Source organism: Pseudonaja textilis, chromosome 2 (assembly GCF_049901715.1).
Source record: "Pseudonaja textilis isolate UNSWEBS1 chromosome 2, rPseTex1.2, whole genome shotgun sequence".
Taxonomy (NCBI): domain Eukaryota; kingdom Metazoa; phylum Chordata; class Lepidosauria; order Squamata; family Elapidae; genus Pseudonaja; species Pseudonaja textilis.
In genome coordinates, this window is record NC_141991.1 from 198,540,874 (window position 1) to 198,566,933 (window position 26,060).

A 26,060-nucleotide genomic window follows, 5' to 3' on the forward strand; every position below is an offset into this window, starting at 1 on the left:
ATATCCGCGAGAAATGACATGGAGAAGCTGCCCCTTCGTATTACTTTGACCACGACCCCCTTCATCCCACTTGATTTAGAAGGGCGAGGACGAAGCCGCTGAGATTTATTCTTCTTAAAATGCTCCTCTCCTTGAAGATGTTACTGTTTGAAAAAGTCTCACCTTTTCCCCCTCCACCATCGTCACTTTTCGCCTGGGTGCAGTAAGGTAACAATTCCACAAATGTTTTGGTACATCTGAAGTTTCTTTATCATACAGAGATGTACTCTAGATTATAACAGCAGGCAGACGTTTGGTGAGGGTGGTGGAGAGAAGAGAGAGAAAACGCTTTTCTGACCAGGATTAAATGAGAACATACTGAGGACTGAAAGAGTATTTCTCTTTCCCATCTCTCTATCCTGTTTTTTCTCTCTCCAGTTTTTCTCCCTCTCTTCCAGTGAAGCAATGGAAAATTGTATCTTGAGTCTGTTTATAGTTTCTTACTCATGCTGAGTAGTTGCACTCAAGTTGCATCGTCTTTAAAAAGCTGTATGGTTTTGACATCTAGGTCGTAAAATGGATTCAAGTCAATCAGAGGTTCAGAAAAGGCACTCGGTGGAAAAGGCGACGACCAGAAGAAATCACTTTCCAAAAGGTACCGGCTCCTAATGATCTAATTGGTCATAATGTGTTATGTCATTTGTATTTTTAGTGTGCATTATCCTTTTTTTAAAAAAAAAATTAATGTACTGATTACGTGCCATCGAGTAACTCATGTAGTAACTCATTCCTGGAAGCATTATTGGACGAAGGATCATTTGTGAACAGGGCTGCAAAATATAGGTTAGATGCTCTATTTATAGTGAAGGAGAAACTCCTTAGAAAGGAGAAATTTCCCAGCTAGGATTAATCAGCATTAATTATGTGTAAGGCTCCAAAGGTTTCATTCTTAAAAAAATAAAATAAAAATAGATATTAGGTTTAAATAATGTTTGATGGACTGCTTGAATGCACATATGTGTCATCCTGGCAGATTCTTGTAATTTTTTTGTTTGCTTAAATAACATTTCCTGTTCTTAAGAATAATATTGCTGGACATATGTCGTCTTTTATGCCTGTCTTGCTATGAAATACAGGAATCCCAATGTAGAGCTAAGTAAATGGAAAAGTTTCAGCAAGATGATTTACTGGTGATTTTCTGCATGTTTATTTAGACCTCCTATTCAGCAAGTGTGGCTTATACTCCTTGTTAATGATGGTGAGCGTAAAATCCATTTAAATAAAGTTCTACCCTTGAACTCTTTTCAACAAAGTTAAATTTTAGTGATTTCCGTGAAACTTCCTTCCAAGTAATTTGACATCTCTGCCTTGTGTTGTGAATTGTGCTGTTGTTCAAAGCTAAATAACTATGTTGAGCTGTTTGTGGAATTGTTAACACTAGAATTTCTTCTTTATTAAGTTGAACTACTGAAAAGCTATATATCTTTCTTCAGTAAGATTTAAAGGCAATATGTTATTTTGTAGCTTGACAGTGCAGCTAGAAAGTCTGATGAATCATCGCTGTTTCTGTAGCCAAGTTCTTGCTGTTAATATGAGTGCCAACTCCAGGGTTATGTTGCCTTAGTATGGACATTGCTCTGTTTGACAGATATCTCTGGATAGTACAGCTGAATGTGTCATTGGGAGAGATGGACAGTTGAAGAATAAACTTATGAAATCATATTCTGAATCTCCATCAGTTGAGCTACTGTTGTAACACAGGATGTCATAACATAATTTATTGAGCTGAAATTTTTACTGGGTGTGCATAATAAATCAATTTGTATTTAAGATGCTACTTCACTTTTTGTTCAGATTAGCTTAAAAGTCTTGCTCAAAAATTAGTGTTTAAACAAAATCAAATGTAAAATAACAAATAGTTCCATCAAGTAGATGAACAGTCTTGTTTCGTCTTGTATAGAAATAACCATCTGTTATTGTAACATGAATATGTTTATAAGAATTACGGATCTCGCAGTGCTGAAATCTGAAAAAAAGAAGGCTATCAGAGTAATATCTCATGTGATTTATTGAAGACAATTAGAAATTGAGTGTTTTAAATAGGTAAGATTTAAAATCTGGAACAATCTGTTTTGTACAATGATGCAGTAAACAGTGATCCCTGAAACTTTTTCAATGTTGATGGCCAGCAGTGCGAATTTTATTTATTTGCATTCTGGTTGTGACCTGAAAATGGGATGACCATAATAGCCTTTGTTTAAAATTTATAAATAATAAATAATAATAATAGGAGGATATTAAAGAACAATGCAAGAATATTGTTATAATAGGACATTAAGATGAAATTTTAAAAGCCTGGATTAAATCAAAACAAAACAAAACATTGATTTAAAAAAATCTTTAGATAATAACAAAATACTAGGAAATAAGAGACAACTTAATATTCTGGCATAGGAATTCCCAGAAAAGGTTCTGTTCTGATTGATAGGTATTCATAAAAATTTCAGAAAATTATCATAAAACAATTATAGAAAAAGAGAAACATTGGTCTTTATTAGTAGGCTAATAACGAAGATTAAAAAACACAGTGAGGACATTCAAAAGTTATGCCATCACAACACCATTAAAATTAATGAACATAATTTATCTCTGTTTCTGTCTTATGCTTTATAGCTTTAGTGTTGAATCTTGTGATTTTTAAAAGGAAGATCTTCAACATGAAGTGTTACCTATATTTTGAGAAATCATTTCCATGGAGCAAAAGCTTAGGAAAACTTTCCCAAGAATTGTGAGGGAAGTATGAGAGTATGCTTCGGTAGATAATTTTATAGCTATCCCATATTAGCAGTTGTAGACAGATAAGATCAAATAATTAGGATAAGTCCTGGAAAAGTACGGGCTATCTTCTGTAAATACCAGTTAGTGCAATTCTAATCTGATGAAGCTAAGGGGCTTTGCTTGTACAGGTATTTAAATGGTCATTTCCATCTTAACCTGCCTCTTTGTTATTTTTCAGTTTACTCCTTTATCTCTTCGGTTTGTTGTCATATTGCTTGCTGTGCTCAATCATATGGTTTTGGACGTACTGTACTTCCTAATGCCAAGTATACGATAGTACTTTTTTCACTTTATCTCTTTCTGTGCTTTGACTTTTCTTTTCCAATTATTTTTCAAGCTCTTAATACTTGACTGCTTACTTTTTTCTCCCTCCCTTTCTTGAGTTCTATCACTTCCATATTTTTTTTCTTTTTTAATTCCTATTGATTCTTCTTGTAAAGATTGGTTGAGTACACAGCCTAGTGTTTGGATCTTTTAATAACTTATTAATTAGCTTATTAGCTTGGGCTTTGGTTTTCTATTACCTTCTAAAATAGTGAGCAAAATTGTTGAAAATTCAGACCGAGGAGCAAAACCTGAAATCTTTGAAGAAAAAGATAATAAATCTAATTTAAATCTACATGTTTTATGATAAATTATAAAACGTGTTATCATAAATAGGAAGAGAAGTTAGACAAGGTTAAGAACTTCTTAACATATTTACCGTATATTATTTTTTGCTTCATGATGAGATCAGCCATAATGCTAATGAGTTCCTAAAATAAATTTGGAGATTATTAAAGGATAGCCTGTAACTGCAAAGCACTAAATTGATATATTGGGGATATAGCAGTTGGAAATTTAATTGCAAACATCTGCTGGGCATCCAATTTGGAAAGCTGTGTACTCAAATGTCATATTAATTTAGGACCAAGACAAAAGAATTGTAATTTAAATATTTGGCTATCAAATAGGTACAGTGATTACTGTATTTTTTGAAAGCAGTAGTAGGTAATAATTGATTAAACATATTGGCATTCAATTTAGAAGCATATTATTAAAAACTGTAAGAAAATAATTGCTTAGTTTTAATAAGAGAACACTATAGCAGATAGCTGGAATATATGTAAGTACGTCTACATCATTTAATCTTATTCTGTTAGACTTTGTATTTTCAAAATGCATTTCACAATTTAAAGAAATACTCAATTCTAAACTTTTTTTTAATGCTTTTTCATAGCAGGGGAAAGATGAAAACTTCTTCCTAAGATGAATTAAGACAGGCTTTTGGTTGTTGCATTTCCATTGAGAGTATAATTATTATTTTCACATTTGCATCTGTAAATTAGTATATACATTTCCTGGTTGTATTAACATCCGTCATAACAGTTTAGCTTCGTGTTGTGCATGTGTATTTGCATTGTTTTAATATTTTTTATGTTTTATGATATACACCTTCCAGAAATTGAGATGAACATCTATAGAAATCAAATAAAATAAAATAAAAGTGCAAATATGAGCTCTTTTAATTTTTGCTTATTTGTTTCTCTTTTTCGTGATCTTTAAATGGCCACTTTATATCTTAAGGGGAATTGCTTGTATATATTTTTGAATTGTATATATTTTCAACATGTTATTTCTTTGAGCATTGTAACTCTTTTCTTTGGTTTTTGTTATTTTGCGGCCTTTTTTAGGGAGGCCAATATTTGCTTTGTATTTGTTGTATTTTAGGGTTATATGGTAACTCCCAGATATTATTTGATTTTGTATAACACTGATATATTCAAAGAAGAGAAAGTGTTCACATCTTCATATTTTTGAAGCCAAAAATTTAAAACATGGTTATTGTTTCATATTATAGTTTAATTGATGAAAGGTTGTCTTTAGACACGTTGCTTTTGTTGAACTTAATTGCACGTCAATAATTTGAAAATTATTCTATTCAGGGATGCAAATGTAAAAAAGGTTGACCATAATATTTGGAAATGAAACCTACCTTTTTCCTTGATTTGAATTTGCTGTTATCTTTTATCTTTTCAAAATAGCTCTGCTGAACAACTACTCAAATTGTGTCATTTTTTTTTTTTAAAGAAGGCCTCCTCATTTATACGTTGCACAGAAAGGTGTCATCAGTAAAATAATTTTGGGGGAGTCTAAAGACCTTTGGGAATATTGCTGAAACATAATCTAGGACACCTTTTTCTCTGTTTCTTCTCCATTCTGATATGACCCCTTTAAAATAAAGAGCACACAACTAGCATGGCCATGTGTTGGGAGTCACTTGAAGTATACGTAGAATTACATCACTTAATTAACGTGGTTCATTGCCAGCAGCCATTTCCCTGCTGTTCAGTGAAAGATTAAGACCACCTCAATGTGAAACACAAGTTTTACTGAAGAAAGACAGACAACAGAAGTGTCGGGTCTTTTATTTGAAGGGAAAATTAGCCACACTGCTGCAGCAGAGTTTTTTACTTGCTTGTTTCTCTCCTTCAAAGCATTTTAATGAATTACAGTTAACACGAAACCATGTCAAAGTAGGAGCCACCCAGAGTCCCTTGGTTGAGTTGGGCGTATACAGAAATTGAATAAATAAATAAAATTTCTGCTTTCATTCATGCAAATAGCTGTTCCAATGCATCTATTCTTGGTATGCTGCCTTTAAGTCTAGAGAAGTACATTTTGTTTTCTTTCCTTCTTTAATGGAACTGTGGAGATGCCTATTGAAGCTGGGCACAGAGTTTCAAAGAGGTGTAGAGAGGAAAAAAAGCAAGGTGTCTAAAAGAGGAAAGACACGCATATTGTCTCAGAGGAAGCTTTCAGCTGCTCCTAGGAGCTGCAGAGGATGGAACTGGTTTGCTTGCAATAGGGAAAGTATAAATATACATCACTGTAGATAGTTGGAAGTCAATACTAATTGTCAAGGAACTACTGTTAAAAGTATTTACAAAGTTGTCAGTCTGACTGCCTATTCCTATGTAGCTTAGCTATGCTACCTTGGTTGCTCTTTTGCAGATGTTCATTACCGAACTTGGTAACATCACCAGTGGCACCAAGGACCCCACAGTTTGACCCTGAGCTACAAATAATATCTTCTATTAAGCTTTAGGGATTAAGCTTGGGAAACATCCTGGTGGCTGCAATTCCTTTCCAATAGAACTGCTGTGGTAATTTGCAGTGTATATGTATGTGTGTTTATTGCTGCTTTAGTATTAAGTGAATAGCTTGCTCCTCTTTTCCTAATCAATTGGCATTAGGGCTGGCCTTCTGAAAAGCAATGTAAAGGAAGTTTGTTCTAATCAGACTTCCTAAGTTTTAAATAAATACATACACCCTTTTAAAAATCTTTTGTAGGTTCCAAGTGATATTCCAAAAGGCATAATTCAGAACTGAGTTATAAGTTTAGAGTTCATGTGACTTCAGACACATGTACTAAATGTAGTCTTCAGACATTTAAAAGTTTGAGTCTGGGCCAGAAGAAGTCTACACCAGTAGACCTAAAGAATGATAGTGATGCTATCGCTATCAGCTGATCTCATAAGATAGGTAAAATGTATGAATTAAAGAAAAACTGAGCAGCCAATGCGGACAAGTTCTGGAAGAAGGAAATAGTTTGAAAATATAACTTGGCTTGGCAATTAGATTCTGGAAATACATTTTGTTCCCTGTCGTTTTTAGATCACTATGTTGCTTCTGTTGTCCTTATTTCCCAATATGAATGCTGTGTTGTATATATGATGATTGTTACCAATTTGGGAAGGTGCTTATCTCAGATTTCTATGACATTCAGTCTGAAGTTAGTTTCTCCTCCTCCTCCTCCTCCTCCTCCTCCTCCTCCTCCTCCTGTTTCAGATTTTATTGAACATTATCTCTACCTATTTGCTTATGCCAATTTCATACATTGGGACAATTTCTGGTTATAATCTCAGTGAGAGGCTTGCTGTGTCTCTACTTCTGTGACTTGTGAAGCTTGGTTAGTTGGTGTATAAGATCTTTTAATTTTAAATAAAACACATAATGTTTTAAAATATTACAAGTTTTCTTAATGACCTTCTGCCAGTTTTCTGAGGCAGAAGGAAAAGGGAAGCAGTAAACACTTTTCTGGAATCCCAAGCCTTTATTTTCCAACATGTTATCGCCTCCAAACATCCTGGATAGGAATCTGTTTGAAGTGCTGCATTAAAATGAAAGGGTTTACAAATCTGGTGACCTAAATGCAATGTAGACAGATTTTTCATGCATTTTCTCTTTCCTGCTGCATTGTTATAGGAATCATTGTTATATTGCATGTATATGTGTGTATCCATTTTTATTTCCTCCTGGAACAATACACTGGAAAAAAAAATGTAGTTGGATCTTCTTATGGCTGGTGGCAGAAGTATATATAAAATGTTATTTAAGGTAATAGGCTGCTTTATTGCAAGTCCTCCGTTCTAGAATCAAAAAAAGAAGGAAATGGTTCCTTCCTTATTTTTTTTAATATCCGATTACTCCTTTCCTGGATTTGTGCCCACACATGAATACCATCTTAATCTGAGGTAACAGATTATGCTTAAGATTTTTTGAATGGGGATCCTCTGTCTTCACTAAGGACATTATTGTGGAGTAAATGCTGCCTTGAAATTACAGCAAAGAGCAAGTTTGGAGTCACAACTCCATTGTAGATTTAAGTCTACTGGGTTTATGCTAAAGGAGTTAAAAGTCTTGTTCTTAGTTTATGGAGCTGCAGATAAAATGCTCTTGAGGTAGAAATGCACAGATGCAACCCCTCTGCAGCAAACAGAAATAATTCATTCAATAATTTAATATTTAATGGAGACTCACATCTGCTGCATGAGGCAGCTAGAATTGTTAGCTCTATAGGAATGGTTACGGGGACCCTGGCTGAGGCTAGCTGGTATCAATAAAGCTAGCAATGCTGGGATGGAAGCTTCCATAGTAATCTTGGGGGCAGTAGGGTAGAGTAGAAAGTGTTTTTTTTTAAAAAAAAATCTAAAGGAAGCAATAGTGAAACCCTTTTTTATATATTGTTGCCTTAGCGTGTCCAAGAATTCAGTTTGAAGGGGAAGTTTAGGTAATGACATTTGGAGCTGAGCTTGAACCTTTTTCTTACCTGTTGTTTCTAAGCAGGTTGGATAACTTTGAACCTTCCTAGTCTCTGGAATAAGGGCTAAAGCAATCAATCAATCAATCAATCAATCAATAATAATGGTGGGTTCCAATGAGCAGGCTTCGAGGCCAGATGTCAGCCTTGCCTGCAACAAAGTCCCTTTGCCTTACCCATGTTCCTTCTGGTGAATTAGTTCTTTAGGACTGGCCTTCTGCATCATTGCAGCCATTTATAAAAATAGCCACAGCGCCTCTCGCTGATTCTAAATGTACCTTTTGCTCTAAAAGCCTCTAAAGTTAGGACACTTTATAAATGTATGAGTCACTTGCCAAGCATCTGAAAGTTGATCATGTGACCATGGAGTTGTTGCAATGCTCGTAAGTGTGAAAAATGGTGATCAGTCACTTTTTTCAGTGTCGTCGTAATTATGAAGAGTCATTAAATGAACTGTGGTAAGTCAAGGACTACCTGTAAAATCACACACCATTCACTGATTCATTTTGGCTCTCTAGTCCAGGGATCCCCAAACTTGGCAACCTTAAGACTTGTGGACTTCAACTCTCAGAATTCCTCTAGAGTGACTAGAAATGTTGATTATTATTTTTTTTTCATATGTGTAGATTCATCTTCTGATGAACACAGATTTTAAAAACATGGTTGGGACAAAAGACTGTTTTTGAACATTAATGTGATATGCTATCATTCTGAAACACAAAATCTGTCAAAGGATCTACTTTGCATATTGACTCATAAATCGAATCATTCAGGACTGAACATTTTGGTATAGATTGCTAAGCCCAGTTGATTAATATTTGCAGATTGGACAGCTATTCTTCATGGTCTCTAAGTAGAAGGATGTACGAGATCTTTTGCCTGATTTATTAAATATAGAGCTCTAGATGTGAGCATATCATTTGAGTATCAAATAGAAAACAGATTTCTATGTCTGGAGAAAAGACTAGAGCAGAGGTCTCCAAACTTGGCAACTTTAAACCAGCTAGCTGAGGAATTCTGGGAGTTGAAGTCCACAAGTCTTAAAGTTGCCAAGTTTGGGAATCCCTATAATAGAGAGTCGAAATGAATCAGTGAATGGTGTGTGATTACAGGTAATTCTTGACTTACAACAGTTCATTTAGTGACTGTTCATAAATACGACGGCACTGAAAAAAGGGACTGATGACCATTTTTCACACTTATAAGCGTGGCAGCATCTCCATGGCCACATGATCAACATTCAGATGCTTGGCAACCGACTCATATTTATGATGGTTGCGGTGTCCTGGGATCCCTTTTGAGACCTTCTAACAAGCAAAGTCAATAGGGAAGCCAGATTCACTTAACAACCATGTGGCTAACTTAGCAACTGCAGCTTCTCACTTAACAACTTTTGCAAGAAAAGTTGTAAAATGGAGCAACAGATATCTAACTCAGCAACAGAAATTTTGAGCTCCAAGGACTATCTGTATTTGTCTTACAATTATTGAATCAAATGTGAAGACATAGAATTTGGGGAAGAAAAGCAAAATAGGTTTCCTTTACAAATTACTACATATACATGTAGTATATGTCAGCATACCTGTTCAAGTCTTGGATTCTCAAGGAAAATGAAAGCATTTGACTATAAAGGTACTCAAAAGTATTTGATAAAAGCAATTTGGCAGTGTGATCTCCTTGTTAATTCTGGGAGATTTGAGGGAGAAGAAAAGTCAACAGAACAAAAGTGTGTGTGTGTGTGCATGTGTGTGTGTAATGCTAAATATGTCTTTACATGTTATCTCTGATAGCGTGGATAGAAATGAGAAGCAAGTGTGGCCTTCTTCCAGTTTGTTGAATTTTACAATTATAATTTTGGCTTAAGAAGAATAATGGAAGTGGACTGTGGTGGATTTTTTTCACCCAACACTCTCTCTTTAGGAACTCATTGGCAAAGATGCTATAGGAATCCAGCAGGGTTGGAGCAGAATTTCTGACTTTCATATTTAATTAAGACATGGATTTGAGGCAAGAATTATTTGAAGCTTTTGTTTGTTCAGAGCGGGACGGATGGAACAAGGAACTGGATGCCAAATGTTCTCATAATCTTCTTTTGGGGGTTGATGGAGTTCAGAATTGGGGCAGATTTTTTAAAAAAACTCTTTTCCTTCTGGAATATGTCAGAGGAATTTTATCTAAAGGTAAGAGATTCTAATACTAATTTCACACAGGTCTCTTCCAGATGCTGGTTCTTTCGTTTACTTGTCAGTATCTCTTGATAAAACCGGCTACACCAGGGGTGTCCAATCTTGGTCACTTTAAGACCTGTGGACTTCAATTCCCAGAATTCCCCCACAGCATCACAATGAATTTGATATGCACCTTTGCCTCTTTGCTTCTTTTGGATCCTTTATTGGAAGAATATGCTTCTTGGAGTACATTCAATAGAAATACCTGGCCCATAATACCCTTCCACCGGACCCAGACATGGTATTTGTTATAAGCATCAAAATAAATGATAGGTTGCCTGAGTAGCAATGTTACAAATTACTATTTTTCATAGAAGTGAAATATATTTCTGTGCTTCATTATCCTTTCCTCTGCCTTCATTTATAATTGCTGAGATTTCCTGATCCTTCTCAATTCTTTATGCCAAAACTGATCCTAACTCTAATTTCTTGGAAGTGCATCTAATTTAATTTATAAAGGTGCTGGACATTTTGGGGGCATTGATAAAATAACACGACCAACTTCACATTCATACATCAATGCCAGAGCAAAAAAAGAGAGTAGCAGGAAAAAAAAAGATAACGACTTAAAGGGAACAATTAAGAACACATGAAGTAATCCAAAGTATAATTTTTGAGAAAGTACATTTCTGAGAATAGATAATTCCCTGTTTGTTTGTTTTAAATAAAGGAGTGGTCTGCTGTCAGCTTGTATGTTGTTCTTGAGGAGTTAATGGTCTAATGTGACCAAGAACTGATCACATGGAATCTGTTCACATCGCAATGGTTTGAATCCATTTCACTTAGGCTGTCAAATGGACAGAGTGGCTATCATGTGAATAACATAACACTTAGCTTGTCTTTAAGGTTCAAAATAGATTTATTGTGTTCTAAATAATTCAGTTGCTCATGATTTATGCTGCTGGGGAATTTCTGAAGTAAGAAGTCTTTGTGTTGTTAGCTGTAGCATCTTAATGCCATTTAAAAGAATTTGTCATGGGGTGGTAGAATCCTTTGAAGTAACTAGAGTTAACTACATTAGAAAGCCTCAGTTTGGATGACACCAAAACTAAAATAACTGGATTAAGGTTAGTATCAAATTAAGTTTGCACCAGTATTTCATAATAAAAACCCCAACATCTAGGTTAGTTCTATTTTCATGTAACAAATACAAATGTTTAAGAATATATTTTTCTAGTTTCCAGCTAAACAGAAATGCTTGCAATCTTAAGGCTTTGCTAGATTCATGACATTTCAGTGCACAGAACCATCTGTGTTCACAATCTCTGCCTATTATGATTGCAGCTGAGACAGACTGACTGACTCCAGGAAGCTTGGCGGTACCAGAGCATGTCCCGCATCATTCAGTGCCATGTGCAATTCACTTCTTGGGGAAATCGTGCTGGGGAAATTTGGCTTGTTACTAGTAAATAATTCTCACTGAAATCAATGCTGGTTTTTTGTCCACTTCCATCTTTAAAGAATGAGCACTGTGTCCCTCTCGTTTCTTTTGGTGTCTCTTTTTAAGGCAACAATATTTTCCCCAGATAATTAAGATTTGTTGTAAAAGATTGTAGGACACCTTATTCACTGAATACATCCTGGAACAGTAAGATTGAATAAAGGTTATATTTCCCAAAATGAGCACTGTGGTAAGTTTTCTTGTCTATTTAGCAGCAAATACAGTGTCCTTCACATATAAAAAAGAAATAGTTTCAAAGATGCAAATACATCAGTGAAAAAAAAACGAGCAATGTAGTTCCTTTGAATTATATGAACAGTTGCAAGATTTGGCTAGTCTAGAGAAAAGAAAGACTGGGGGAACATGAGAGCATGATATCAGTATTTGAGAGGTTGCCACAAAGAGGAGGGGTCAATTTAGTTTCAAAGGACCAGCAGCAGGACCAGAAACAATGGATGGAAACTAATCAAGGAGAGAAGCAACCTGAAATTAAGGAAAAACTTCCTAACAGTGAAGACAATTAACCAGTGGAACCACTTGCCATCAGACATTGTGGGTGCTTCATCACTAGAAACTTTTAGGAAGAGACTGGACAGCCACTTGTCTGAAATGGTACAGGGTCTCCTTCTTGAGCACGGGATTGGCCTAGAACAGTGGTTCCCAACCTTTTTTTTGCCCCACACCCCTAAAGAAATTTCACTCGAACCTCGCACCCCCTGAAAATAAAAATGCCAACCTATAGCCAATATCCTATTATTTACCTGGACTTTTCTCGCACCCCCTGGAATATCGTCTCGCACCCCCAGGGGGTGCAAGCACCCCAGGTTGGGAACCCCGGGCCTAGAAGATGTCCAAGATCCCTCCCAGCTCTACTCTGATTGATTAATTCAGAATCTTCATTTAATACTGACTTGCTATTTTCTCACATTTTTTTTTAGTTGTATCTTGTGGAATGCAGAGTCTAGTGCTGGAGCTCCCAATGCAGGAACAAAGCTTACCCTTGAAATAATGTTTGCATTTTTTGCCTATCTTAGAATAACCCTTAAACTTATTTTGTCTATACCTGTGAATATGAAAACAAATTAGGCACTGAAGTGAGTTGGGCACTGAAGTTAGATTCCAAAAAGCTTCCTAAACCACGGACAACGTGAATGTACAAGAATAGATAGTGGCTACAGGCTGCAAAAGTGCAAGAATGTCAGATTATACTTAGACTTAGTTGAAGAATCAATTGTTTCATGACTTGCTTAAAATTTCTGGGCTAAGCTGGACTGGATTGAAGGAAAAGTCAAATTGCCAACTACTGATCTGAAGTATCAATCCTTTTTGTCTGCTTTGACATTCTAACAGGGTGCAACAAATGACTGAAGATGAGACAGCCAATGCTGAAAAAAGAAATGTGTATAACAATATTGTACACAAAAGCTATAATGTGACTAAAGGAACTACTGAAAAGCACTGGCACTGACATGTCTATTACATGGTTTGGCATGCAGAGGAGAAATTGGCAGAGTTCTATTGAGGTATTGTAAATAGAAGAACAAATTGTGCCTGAATTAGACATTCGGAAAGAAGAGAATTGCAGACGCAGGAAAGAGAATCCTAATTTCATTGTAGTAGTGCTGCTTGTTTCAGATAAATTAAGCCATTTAACTTTACTCCAAAATAATGTACATTGTTGTTATCAGTTCTTGCCTTTATTTCTTGGAAATTAAAATAAATTAAGATTGTAATTGTAAACACCCATAATGAAACTTTTTTTCCAGGTAAACATAGGTGAGATTGCAGTTTTAACACCGCAGTTTGTAAATCAATAGTTCTCAATCAGAACTCACACTTTTGTCTCATGAACAATGAATTTTTAAACCAATTGAATTTCATTGACAAGCATGATCCATGCTTCCTTCCTTCCTTCCTTCCTTCCTTCCTTCCTCCCTCCCTCCCTCCCTCCCTCCCTCCCTCATTATAAATTTGATTACAATGGTTTTTAAATGACTTGCCCTTTTTAATGCAATTACAATACAATTACACTTTATCTGTTTGTTATATTTTGATATATTTAATGTCCACAATGAAGTTAAATATTAGTCAAAACAGACAAAATACAATAGCATTCTGGGTTTTAATCCAGCTATGCAAGTTCAAATTTCAATAGCATCTAAACTTCCAGTTGGTATTTTAAGAAAGTTGAGAGCCGGTTTGGTCTAGCGGTTAAGGCATTAGGCTAAGAACCATGAGATTGTGAGTTCTAGTTTCACGTTAGCCATGGAAGCCAGCTGGGTGTCATGCCCCTGTCGGAATCTGATTCGGAGTGGGAGGCAGCTGACAGGGAGTGGGAGTTTGGCTCCATTGGCTGTGGAAGAAACTGGGGAAGGGCAAAGGCCAGCTGGGCAGAGCAGCGGAGAAGTAGAGCAAGGGAGAGGGAATTCGGAGGAAGACCCAGGCCTTTTTCATCCTAGGGCACACAGGGAGGAACAGAGAAGGGAGCAACGTGAGTTGCGTGGCTTATGAGGGAGGTAGCCCTGATTCCCTTCGTTAGCTGCAGCTGGGAACACAGTGTTTAAAAAGGGAAGCTGCACACAGCAAAGTTGGTGAGAGCAGATCGTGAATTATCTGGTATCGTCGAAGGTTCTCTGGGTTCCTGATATCTTCCCAACTGTGTGTGTTTTGCTGGGCTTTCAAGTCTTCAATTCCTTCTCCTGCCCTGTCAAGTTAATTACTGCAACGTGGTTTGTGTGGATTTTTATTTACAGTTTGTATGTACTTTGTTTTTGGACTGAATTTCCTCTACATAAAGACTGTTCTTGGGAGAGTTTTTTCTCCAGCAGAAGGTATCCTGGACATTGGGGGCAAAATTGGAGGTACTAAAGAGATACTTCTTGCTAATTTGATTGTGTTGCCTTTGTGCAACGCCCTGGGTCATCACACTGGGTGACTTTGAACCAGATACTGTCTCTCAGCCCAACTCATCGCACAGTGTGATGGTTGTGAGGAAAATAAACGCAGAAAGAGTATTAGGAATGTTCCTACCTTGCGTTATTTATACAAATAATTAAAGTAATTTAAAAAAACACAAACTTTCTGCTGGAAGGACTGGGTGTATGCTTGCTTGGAGATAGGTGGGCTGTTCTAGCACTGAATAAAGTAAGAAATAGATGAGATTTGTGATCAAAGTTTTCAGGTTATATCCTCTGACCTGTGTTCAGAGTTCCCATTGATTCTGCTTTTGCTAGGACTCTAATTTGATTACTTGTGTTTTCATTAATTTAATGCAGGGGTGTCAAACCCATTTCATTGAGAGTTGCATCAGTGTTGTGTTTGCCTTGGTGGGACAGGGTTGGCATGGCCAAGGTGGACGTGGGCAGCTCAGTGTCATTTGTATTGGGGGCGCCTACAGTGGCCCAAGCGCTTTGCCAGTGAAAATGGGCTCCATTTTCTGTTTTCTCTGTTTTTGGCTGCGACGGCCTTCTGAAACTCTCTGCCAGCAAAAATGGAGCTCAGGCACTGCGAGCTGATCCTGTTTCCAGGGCAACCTCGTGGGCCAGATCTAAGCACCCCCGGGCCAGATTCTGCCCATGGGCCTTGAGTGATACCCCTGATTTAATGTATGCTTCATATTTCTTTGTATTTCCTTTAAATTGTAAGTCACTTAGTATTCTTTTCAGACAAAAAGGCAAATCAATAAATAAAATCTTAAAGCAAGACAATGGGGTTTTTATAACTGATAAAAATATGTTGGGTCTTTGGTTTAGCTTAGCATGACATATGAATCGAGAACCTGGCATTTTTGAATCATGGTTGATAGATTTTGATTCCCCAGCCATTGAAACTAATACAACAGATCAAGAAAAAACATACCGCTCTTAATGCAGGGCTGAAGACCCTCCACCAATGGCTAGATTTAGCTGCCTAACACTCCTTTTGGTTTCCCCAAGTATTTAGGATTTCAACATTTTGCTAGGCTTTGGTGTTTGGGGATGGTTTTAATGGGCAAAACTCTACCGTGACTGTGTCTCCTACGTCTCATCCTCAATAATGTTGTGGAAAACTAAGCATATTTTGCAATTGATAGAAATGTATATTTTGGCTTACTGAACCTGCCTGTGATTGTGTGTAAGTATTTGTTAAGATGCCTCCTTAATATTAACTAGTTTACTTGAGTAGATTTTAAATAGCATATCTAATGGATTGTGTCTGTGTGGTTCTAAGAGAAAAAATGTGTAAATAATGGATTTCTCTAAAGATTTTGCTTGTGTCTTTGAACTTGGATAAACTCTGTCAGTTTCTGGAATGTGATATTTGTTTTGTCTGAGATTTGGCCAGAAAATTTTATTTAATGCACAATTCCACCCCCTTTGTGTAAGAAGAAGCATTTCAAGCTGCAGATTTAGCTTTCAGTAATGATATTTTGGAAAAGATGCAAGAAGCCAGTCTTAAGACATAATATTTATAAATCCCTTTTCCTTGAATCAAGGCAAGTAAAAGCAGACTTTTATTTAGGCAATTCGTATAGTTAATCTTACTTTTAGCATAATCATTTCAAAAGTAACACAGTGAGATACTTTCCAAGGATATGATACACGCTTTCAAAAGATGAAAACAACGCTCATTGTCTCAATTATTGAACCAAAAATAAGTTTACAATTCAGCTGCACTTATTCAGAGTGCTTGCAGTTATGTGACTTTTTAATCTATAAATACAACTTAAACTACATTATCAGCATAGCTGATTCTTCAGACTAGAACAAAAACAACATTAAAAAATATCAAACAAAGCACATTCTGAAATGTAGCAAACTGTAAATGTCATGCGGTAGCTTTTCTGTTCCCATGAATACAGTTACCTTCTCTGTAGTCATCCTTATGTTAAATAAACTGAAAGTGAACATTACAGTCTGCATGGGGCGGGACAAACTTGTGTCCTTGGCCACCTGCCGTAGTACACCTATGGACCAAACAACAGTATCAGTTTTGGTGTCACTAGAACAGTTGCTAACACCATATTACTCTACTGTCATTCAGTGGCATAGTCTATATACCATAGAGATATTTTAGTAATTGGATTAAGATATCCAGATCTCAGGAAGATTCAGTGGATCAAATCAGATATCAATACTATAGCCATGTGTTGTCATTATTCTCTTGATTCTGGGCTAAGTCGAAAACAATTGTTCAAGTACAGCTTACAAGCAGGTTAGTTGAGCATGTGGCGGCACTAAGTTGACATTGGCTGATCACAAAGTAAAACAGAGCTGTCCTCCCTTGTGCTAAAGGAGGGACCATTTGTGAATTCCAGTGTTATGGTCTGTTTGTGGCTGACAGAGCTGGCAGCAGAGTTGGACAGTAGCGAGGAGGTTGTCCCCACAACCTCCTCGCTACTGTCCAACTCTGCTGCCAGACTTGGAGGCTGAGGAGAGACTCAGGTGAGGGCTCTGCATCGGAGGCAGGGATGGGGCCAGGGCAGGCTGACAGTCATCAGCTGCCTTCAGACTCAGACAACAGTGAGGCAGGGGAGTGTCTGAAACTGGTTCCCAGCCTGCGCATGTGCAGGACTACCAGAAGACAAGAACAATTGAGAAAGCAGGGTTGATTCAGGAGTAAGGCCATTCATTGGAGATGATTGGCCTCTCCCATAGGACATAAAAGAGGAGTGAATGGGATGTGGGCTTTTGCAGGAAGCAATTAGTTTGTCTGGTTGATTCAAGCTTTGAAAAGTTCTGTTTGACTCTGTGTCAAGTTTGGCCTTGCTCTGTGTTTGGCAGTTGGTTCTCTGGTAGCATTCCAAGTGTGATAAGGTGGGTATTTATAAACATTCCCCTGAAAGACTGTTTGTGAAGCCTTGCAGGCTGTGAATGAACGTAATTCACAGCTGTGGAAATAAAAGAGGTTTTGCCAGGACTAAGGTTGTGTTTTATACTTTGCCTAGGTCAGAACATCCAGAGCTGTTGGTTAGATGGGGAAATCAAAAGAATAGCTGAGAAGAAGGTAGTGCACACTGTTTCTTTAATGCTGCAGAGAAAAATATGTGGTTGTATTTATTATGAATTATGACTCACTTAGGAATTATGACTAGCTAGAGGGAAATTCTTTTCTTTTCAATGCAGGTTAAACAATTTACACTGGATCTGATGAATCTGTTTACAAACTGAATAAAACAGTTTATCAGGTCAAGTCTCTGAAGTCTGAAATCATCAACTTGCACATATTAACCAAGAATGGGAATCTTATGTTGTCTAGCACAGGAAGTGAATAAGTTGGGCATACTAGCAATATGCTTAATACTGGACACAAACCTAGGAATACAGCCAGTCCATTAATTGTGTATTGTCCACTTCATGTGAATTCTGTGTTAAAAAAACCCTTCAATTTACATTCTACAATGCAATGATTTAAATGTTGGTAAATCTCAGCATGAATTTTTTGCAGTCGTATGTATTTGTAAGAAAAAGTGTTAAAGCTACGGCCATGCCTTTCTACTTTAAATAATCAAAATATCAGAATGCAGCATGATCTTGCCTTGAATTTTGAGAATCAAGTCTATTGATCTATTTTGTTTATTCATTTTATTTATTTGATTTGTCAATCGCTTACAAGATAATAGATATAAGAATAAACATGCGTATGAATACAGGAAATAGGTACGAATAAATGGGGACAATAGGACAGGGACAGTAGGCACATCTATATGATGTGAAATACATTAAAGCATTTGGGGTTGGTGTGAATAGTGTCTGTACACAACAAATTGTAGGACTGGTTTGATGGCTACTAAATGGAAGCTTATGCCTGTTGGAGAATTACGTTAATGGGATATTGGTGGCCATTTAAGGATCAGAGTGCAATGGATCCTTAAAAGATAACAAGGTCTGGAAAATCAAAGACAGGATGGGCCAAGAAAAATGCAACACTTGTTTCAGAGTGTTTAACATTTTGATGAACACACGCTCATTTTTAAGCAATGTCAAAGAAAAAACAAGCTTTCCCCCCCTCCCTTGTTCCTCTGGTTGATAGAGCACAGTCTAAAGCTAAAAAGCTGCGATAAATGATCAGGACATCTGTGTGCCAGATACATGTGCACCATAGTTTGACTATTTAAAACAGAGGTCTCCAAACTTGGCAACATTAAGACTTGTAGACTTCAACTCCCAGAATTCTCCAGCCATGCTGGAGCCATGCTGGCTGGAGAATTCCGGGAGTTGAAGTCCACAAGTCTTAAAGTTGCCAAGTTTGGGGACCCCTGATTTAAAATGTTACATACTTCCTTTCATGCAGATCCAAAAGGTAAATCACCTGGAGAAAATAATATATCAATTTAGGAAAAGTATTTTCTTAAAGCAGTAGTCTTTCCTTAGGTTACTTCCAGGCTTAATCATGCTTAGAGTGCAGTTATTGTATTGAAATCAATAGGCCTTAAATTAATCTTAACTTGCCTGCTTGGTTTAAAAGATTCTATTCTAAGCTTGACTAATTCCGGATTATTTCTCCAGATGAATTTAATGGAGGTTGTAACTTACCACAAGTGGTAAGAATGTCACTCTTAGTACAATGTGAAATCATGTAAGTTACCTCTTTAGAAATCAAAGAATTTCAAAGCTGGAATCATTTTGGTGACTGACATTGTTTGGCAAGTTTTGCTTGAATGCAAGCAATCACGTGGCTTTTGGGATATTGGAAAGTGCTATTCATCAAGGGCAGGGGTGTCCAACCTTGACAACTTTAAGACTTGTGGACTTCAACTCCCAAGGTTGAACTTCAAGAATTCCCCAGCTAGCATGAGTCTTAAAATTGCCAAGGTTGGATCTAGTACATCTTTTCTTAATCTAAGAACCCTTCCACCTGCAGTTCAGATGCCATTTATAGAATGCATATTTTTACTGATTGAAATTCTGGGTATTATGAGTCCAGCACATACATCTATGAGACACCAGATTGGGGAAATGTTGATTCAGTTCAATGCTAATCCCTTATTTCCCACATTGATGGAAAGAGTTGAAGTAGAAGGAGGAAATTTCCTGACAGTTAATCAGTGGAACACCTTGCCTCCAGAAGTTGTGAATAGCAATAGCACTTAGACTTATATATCGCTTCATAGTACTTTACAGCCCTCTCTAAGCGGTTTACAGAATATCAACATATTGCCCCCAACAATTTGGGTCCTCATTTTACCACCTTAGAAGGATGGAAGCCTTGAGCCTGGTGAGATTTGAACTGCCAAATTGCTGGCAGCCAACAGTCAGCAGAAGTAGCCTGCAGTACTGCCCTTTAAACACTGTGCCTCTGTACCACTGAATGCTCCAACACTGGAAGTTTTTAAGAAGAGATTGGACAATCATTGAAATGGTATAGGGCAGGGGTGTCAAACTCGCATTGTCACTGCGGTGTCACATGACTTTTTTCCCCTTTGTTAAACCGGGCAGAGGTGGGGCCAGCATGTGACGCATCCTGGCCGCAGGCCACGAGTTTAACACCTCTGGTGTAGGGTTTCCTGCCAAAGCAAACTCTGTTATTCTATTCTATTCACACCCAATGGTCTTCCTACCATCTACTATTTTTAGTAGGCCGAAACCTTCTGGAAATAAAGTTTATGATTTCTCTTTTACTCTTGTCTCCTTGGACTGATAGGTAATCTCTTCTCTGAAGGTCACAGTTGCCATTCTGGGTTAGGGTTTATTACATGAGATTGCAAATGCATTGCATTTAGTTGCATCCTGTTCTATATATTCTTTCCCTACAAAAATAAAATAATTTTAAGGATGAAGGCTTTAACTGTCTCTCTAACTTGATCATTTTCAGGGGTGGGAATTGAAATACTGATTCATATAATTCTCATTTGTTGATTGAAGTGAATGCCCTACACAGGGCCAAGCCATAGCTTTTCATTTTTGTACTTTCTGGCTTGTCTCAAGTATTCATATCACTAACAGAAGATGACAGATCAATAAATTATGCCAATAATAATTTGAGCCACCCTGCACAGAAATAGTTTTAAGACTACCGGTTTCTGCTTTTCTGCCCCACCCCCACTCCTTGGCTAAACAGCAGAACTCTTATATAATAATATAAAACTGCTTTGAAGCTCTTTGGAGTTGAAAAGGGAAAGCAGATTTCTGTGGGAATGCAGAAAATCTGCCATTAAATGGAATTCCAAACCTCATTAACTTAGAGCGAGGTCTTTTTCAAACTGCAGAGTAGCAGCATAGTTGCTTCTAAGGGGGCAAACCCCATAGTCCTTTTCCATAAGAGCAACAATTTTTTGCAAAGCAGGTTCAATTTGATCCAAAGGCCATCTTACCTATGCTTTTTACAGCCTAGATAACATGCTATAGGTTACATTTTACAGATCTTCTGCACTCCTTGATGGGCAGCTATGCTTCCTATAATATTTAGTTTTCATCCATTTTTGGCAAACATCTCCATACTTCTTCTGTTGTTGTTCTTTGATACCAAAAAGAGAGAGAGCCTGGTAGATTCACATAGAAGTCATAGTATTACTTGTTTGATTTTGGCTTAGTTTGGATAAGCCAAGCCAAATAAGATTGATTCAGTAATTAAACATATATATTCAGCTATATAGTAGCTTCATGTTGCTCCACATATTGCTTTTAAAATGCAAAATGTAATTGATTTTGATGCAGAGGGAGAAATAAATCATAGCGGGTACATTTTAGATATTGCATCATGAAACTCACTAGCTTTATTGTTTCTTTGGATTTACCTTTAATATTAAGAGTTCTTAGTTAGCAGAACACCTCATCCACTTTGTGCTGGTCATATTTTTCTTCTCTGTCTCTCCTTGCCCAGCATTACAGCCTTCTCGAGAGAGCTAGGTTCTTTGTCCAAAGTAAATAAAAAGTATATAATTTTATTAAAGTATATAATTTAATATAATTTTATTAAAATTATCAAAATACAAAGTACAAGTTTGAGCTTCATCATTTATGCAACTGTATGTTTCAAAGGAAAATGGATTTTATATTTCATGGCATAAGCTAGTTTGCTATAAATTGGTCACCATAAATCTGTAAATAAAAGATACGTCCAATTTGGCATCTACAGAGAAATTACAAATTCCCTTACAGAGTCACTTTTTTCCACAAAAATGGAAGGACACTTCAATTCCTACCATGGATGAATGGATGGAGCTGGCTGAAATGGAAAAACTTTGATTAAAGAAAATAACATAAGTACTTTTATTTCCGCATGGAGACCGCTTCTGAACTTTGTGCTTGAAGTGGAAAAGAATTAAACTTTAATTTTGGATTTTACCAAGTCGATTGATAGATCTTTATAGAAATGGCTTGTTCATATTATTAGGAAAAGCAAAAAGCTGTCAATTGATGTTAATGGCTAATTTTACTGCAACAGAGTGTCTGTCGGAAGTTGTTTCTTTTTCTGTTTTTTCTTATCCTTCCTCACTTCTCTTCCCCCTTTTCCTCCCCACTGGGAGAGAGGGAGGGAGGGAGAAAGAGAGAGAGTAGGGAGAGGGAGAGAGAGAGAATACATTCTGGCTGAGGAGAGACATGCCTCATTCTTAAACCCAGATACTGGGTGAAGCGAATGTCAAGTCCTATCTGATGATTATTAGGAATCTAAAGATGGGTCTTCTGATCAGGATTATGTTTTCCACCCAAAGAGCCTTTATCTGACCTTAGTACTTCCTTCCTGAAGAGGGAAGATGTCAAATGGACCAGTGTAGAGTAAATAACATTATAACACCTTTTAGTCTGTAATACTGTATTCAGTCTGTTATTATCACATTAAAACCTCATTTTCCTTATCAATCATTTTTATACGTTAAGGTTCCAAAGCTTCTCCCCTTCTCCCTGTCATTAAATATTAGCCTTCTGTTTATTTCTTGGAATTGAGTTATTTTACACACCTACGCCCACAAAAGTGTGAGTTTTTCCCCATGAGCTTTTTGGAGTCTTTGAAGTGCAGCTGTTGCTCTGTATCTTCTTACCACCCTCAAAGTTTGGCATTGGGATGACCTTTCTGCCTGACCTCTTTTCCATGTGAGACAAGGCTGTATTAGTCTGCCCTTATTTATTCAGTGTATATACTGAATATATATTAATGGATGTTCAATTGGAAGAAGTTGAACATGATTTTAAAACTGGAGGAAGAAACATCAATTATATGCTCTATGCTGATGACATCTACAAGTTCTCTTTAAAAGCAGCAAAGGGGAAAATGGACTAAAATTAGACATAAAGAAGACCAAACTAATGGCAACAGGTAGAACAATTACCCTTAGAAATGGCAATGAAGATACAGAAGTAGTGGATACCTTCTCCCTTTTAAGATCAACCATCCAGCAACGGAACAAGCATTCAAGAAATACACTACAGATTAACACTTGGTAGAGAAACCATGGAGTCTTGGGAAATTTACTCAAATGCCATTATGTTTCTATTCATACAAATGTGAGAATCATGCAAGCCATGGTATTCCCTCTGACACTATGGATATAGATGTTAGGTAGAGATGTTGCATCTTTGAATTTTGATGTTGGAGAAGACTCCTCAGAGTACCATGGACAACCAAGAAAAGAAGCAAACATATCAACATAGAATTGTCACTTGAGGCAAAAATGACAAAGCTCAAATTATTTACTTCGGACACAGTATCTCTCTAGAGAAGGTTGTAATTCTGGAAAATGTGGAACAAAAGAGAAGAGGGCCATCAGCAGCAAGATGGATGGACTATGTTACACTGGTGATAAGCGCATCTTTGGAAAACCTGAAAGACTAGATTAGTGATAGTTCATCATGGAAAAACTCTATGTGGTCACTAAGAGTTGAAAATGACCTGAGGGCACATAATCCCATCATTGATGTAGTGAACATTATTTGAAAAATAACTGGGTGAGTTCAGATGCATCCCTTTAACCAAGAATATCCTTGACTGAGCATCCCTCAGCAGTAAGTGTTGAGGTTTAAAACAGAACAATTATCTAATAGCTTTGTTGGTGGCAAATAATATTCTTCCGGAAATCAAGGTTTACTATATTGAAATACTTTCAGAAGTAAGGTTATTCGTGATATTAACTTTATTAGTAAAGTTATATTCATACATTATGTCCAAAAGCAAAGTATAACTTGTCATATTTTGAGAAACGGGTAACTTTCTTCCCAGGCATTCACAGTGACCATCTCACAATTGCTCAGTTACAGACACAGCACACTCTCCTTTGGTGAAATGGACTGGTATTTTCTATGGTGGACTAGTCATGTTGTACGCTGCACTTTCTACTTTTTTTTTTGAGGCATTCTCTTTTCTAGATAAATTTGTATTTATGAGCAATTGGGAGTTTTAGATAAGCACATTTCTTCTTCCAATGAGTCAGATTAATCTTTGGAACTGCAACGATAGTTCTTATTTTGTTTGTCATGCCGGTTTTCTTTTTGTCTCAGTGACCAACTATCAGGTAAAATTATAGTGCAGGAAGTCAGTATGGGCAAGTGGAAAAGTATAGATGGCATGACCTTGCCTCCGTCTTTAGCCAGGAACAAACTTAAGGGTTGGACTGATTTTTAAAAATCTGGAGGTTATTTAAAGTACCTGGCTGTTTTGTAATATACTGTAGTGGCATTGGCTGGTTCTTTGCTTTATGGATTCATGTAAGTGCATGTAGAAGCAAGAAGAGGAGTAGGAATATTCACACCCACAACCCTTGGAATCATTCCAATTCCCAAAGCAGAACATGGACAACATCAAAGACAGAGCAAGAAAGAAATCAATGAATATAAGGAAGATTAAGTAGTCTGTAGGAGAAAGGAAAATTACATGACATGATGGGGTGCTTGCTTAATTAACAACTAACAACTACAAATAAATATTGCTTGCTGTTGTAATATATAGGTAGATTGGTTGAATTATTATTTTCACATATTTTATACTCTCATTTGAGTTGCTGGTAATCTTGAGAGCAGCTGTGCTTCTTATTTCAGGGATGTGAATTCAGTGTTATGTATACCACACTATTGTAATCAAGATTTCCAAAAAGCAAAATGATTTAGAGCAGGGGTCTCCAAACATGGTAACTTTAAGACTTGTGGACTTCAATTCCCATGATTCTCCAGCCAGCTGGAAGTCCACAAGTCTTAAAGTTGTTAAGTTTGGAAACCCCTGATGGGCTTCAGAGGCCCTTAGGGTAATGGGCACATTTGGAATAAAACAAAAACAAAAACAAGATGATACTCTTTCCAAATGGTTGCTTCAGGATTTGCCCATTCACAAAACGACTACCACGAATGATATCAGTGATTACAAAATACCATTTATTGGTATTCTACCTGTCAGCCCACTCAACTTTTCTTTCTCAAGGGAAGAACTATTGTCTCTTCTTACCTTGGACAGGGTAATGCATGTTTTTCTGAAGGAAGTTTTGTGGGAACTATTGGAGGTTCAAAAGCATTTTGAACATAAATATAATGCTAGAGAGTGGTATTTTGTCTTGTATTACTATTTTTAATTAAAGTGGGATGCAATAGGGAGCTGCCTGCAAATTCTTTGCCCGTCCCTGGGCATCACATTGCGGATTACTGATGTAGGCTTGCAAGTCAGCCAAAACCAAAAATAGCCCGACTACATATAGACCAGTTAAAGTTAAAGATAACTTCCCCCCAAGTAACAATAACAACATGTAAAAAGCTTAACAGTTACTAACCACAGCAACTGAATTACAGTTTTGATAAATAGGCTTCTAACTAGTCAGATGTATAATGTTTAATGCAATTTAAACTATGTTTATTAATATAGATTAACTTGATTATGATGATGATGATGAAGAAGAATCTTAAATATTATCTTTAGTCTGTCTGATCCACTAGCTTTTGCCAGCTTCTTTGTATTACAGGGAGAGCTGTCAGAAGATTTGGAGCCTTTGTTGAAACGTGCAAGCATAGTTGGTTGAAATTTCTCGTTATGAAACATCCAAGAGGAATGTTTTCTAAGGCTTTCATCTGATGCACCTCACTAATGCATTGTGCAAGCTCAAACATAAAAAAGCTTGTATTATTGCTCAATCAAATTGTCTTTGAGGTTTGAATGGGCTCTTAACTTCCTTTATTGTGTGGATTGTGTAGATGCTGCACTTCAAGAAAGAAGGGTATGTCACATTATGGTCCCATCTTGTATGAAAGCACTTGGCAAGCAACATTTAACATGCAAGGCATTTTATGAATAAACTTGTCTGCCGTGGAGGTTTCTTTCATAACTTAGCTTGGATGGGAAAATAAATATGAAAATGTCTTTAGACCAGGGCTGTCCAAATTTGGCAACTTTAAGACTTACAGACTTCAACTCTCAGAATTCCCCAGGCAATTCTGGGAGTTGAAGTCCATTGGTCTTAAAGTTGCCAAGATTGGACACCCCTTCCCTAAGATCTGCACAGGACTGCCCTGTTAGTACATTGAGAGTACTTTGCACGTAGCTATGTGATTGTAGTCAAAATCTCATGCAAAGCTATTTGTAAGGAAAAGTTCACTGA

General features: G+C 36.9%; 1 protein-coding gene across 6 annotated transcripts in view; it reads left to right on the forward strand.

Annotated features, from left to right (window-relative positions):
- AOPEP (aminopeptidase O (putative)) overlaps positions 1-26,060 on the forward strand; it is a 200,943-nt gene that overhangs the window by 114,964 nt on the left and 59,919 nt on the right. For 5 of the 6 annotated variants that reach the window (XR_015742201.1, XM_026703889.2, XM_087926808.1 and 2 more), the window contains exon 13: positions 548-634. Coding sequence is in view for 5 of the 6 variants with exons in the window: in XM_026703889.2 (XP_026559674.2) it covers positions 548-634 (87 nt within the window). In the remaining variant the exon portion in view is untranslated. Of the gene's footprint in view, positions 1-547; positions 635-1,627; positions 4,286-26,060 lie in introns of those variants that run through there. The other variant, XM_087926810.1, reaches the window with a different exon arrangement.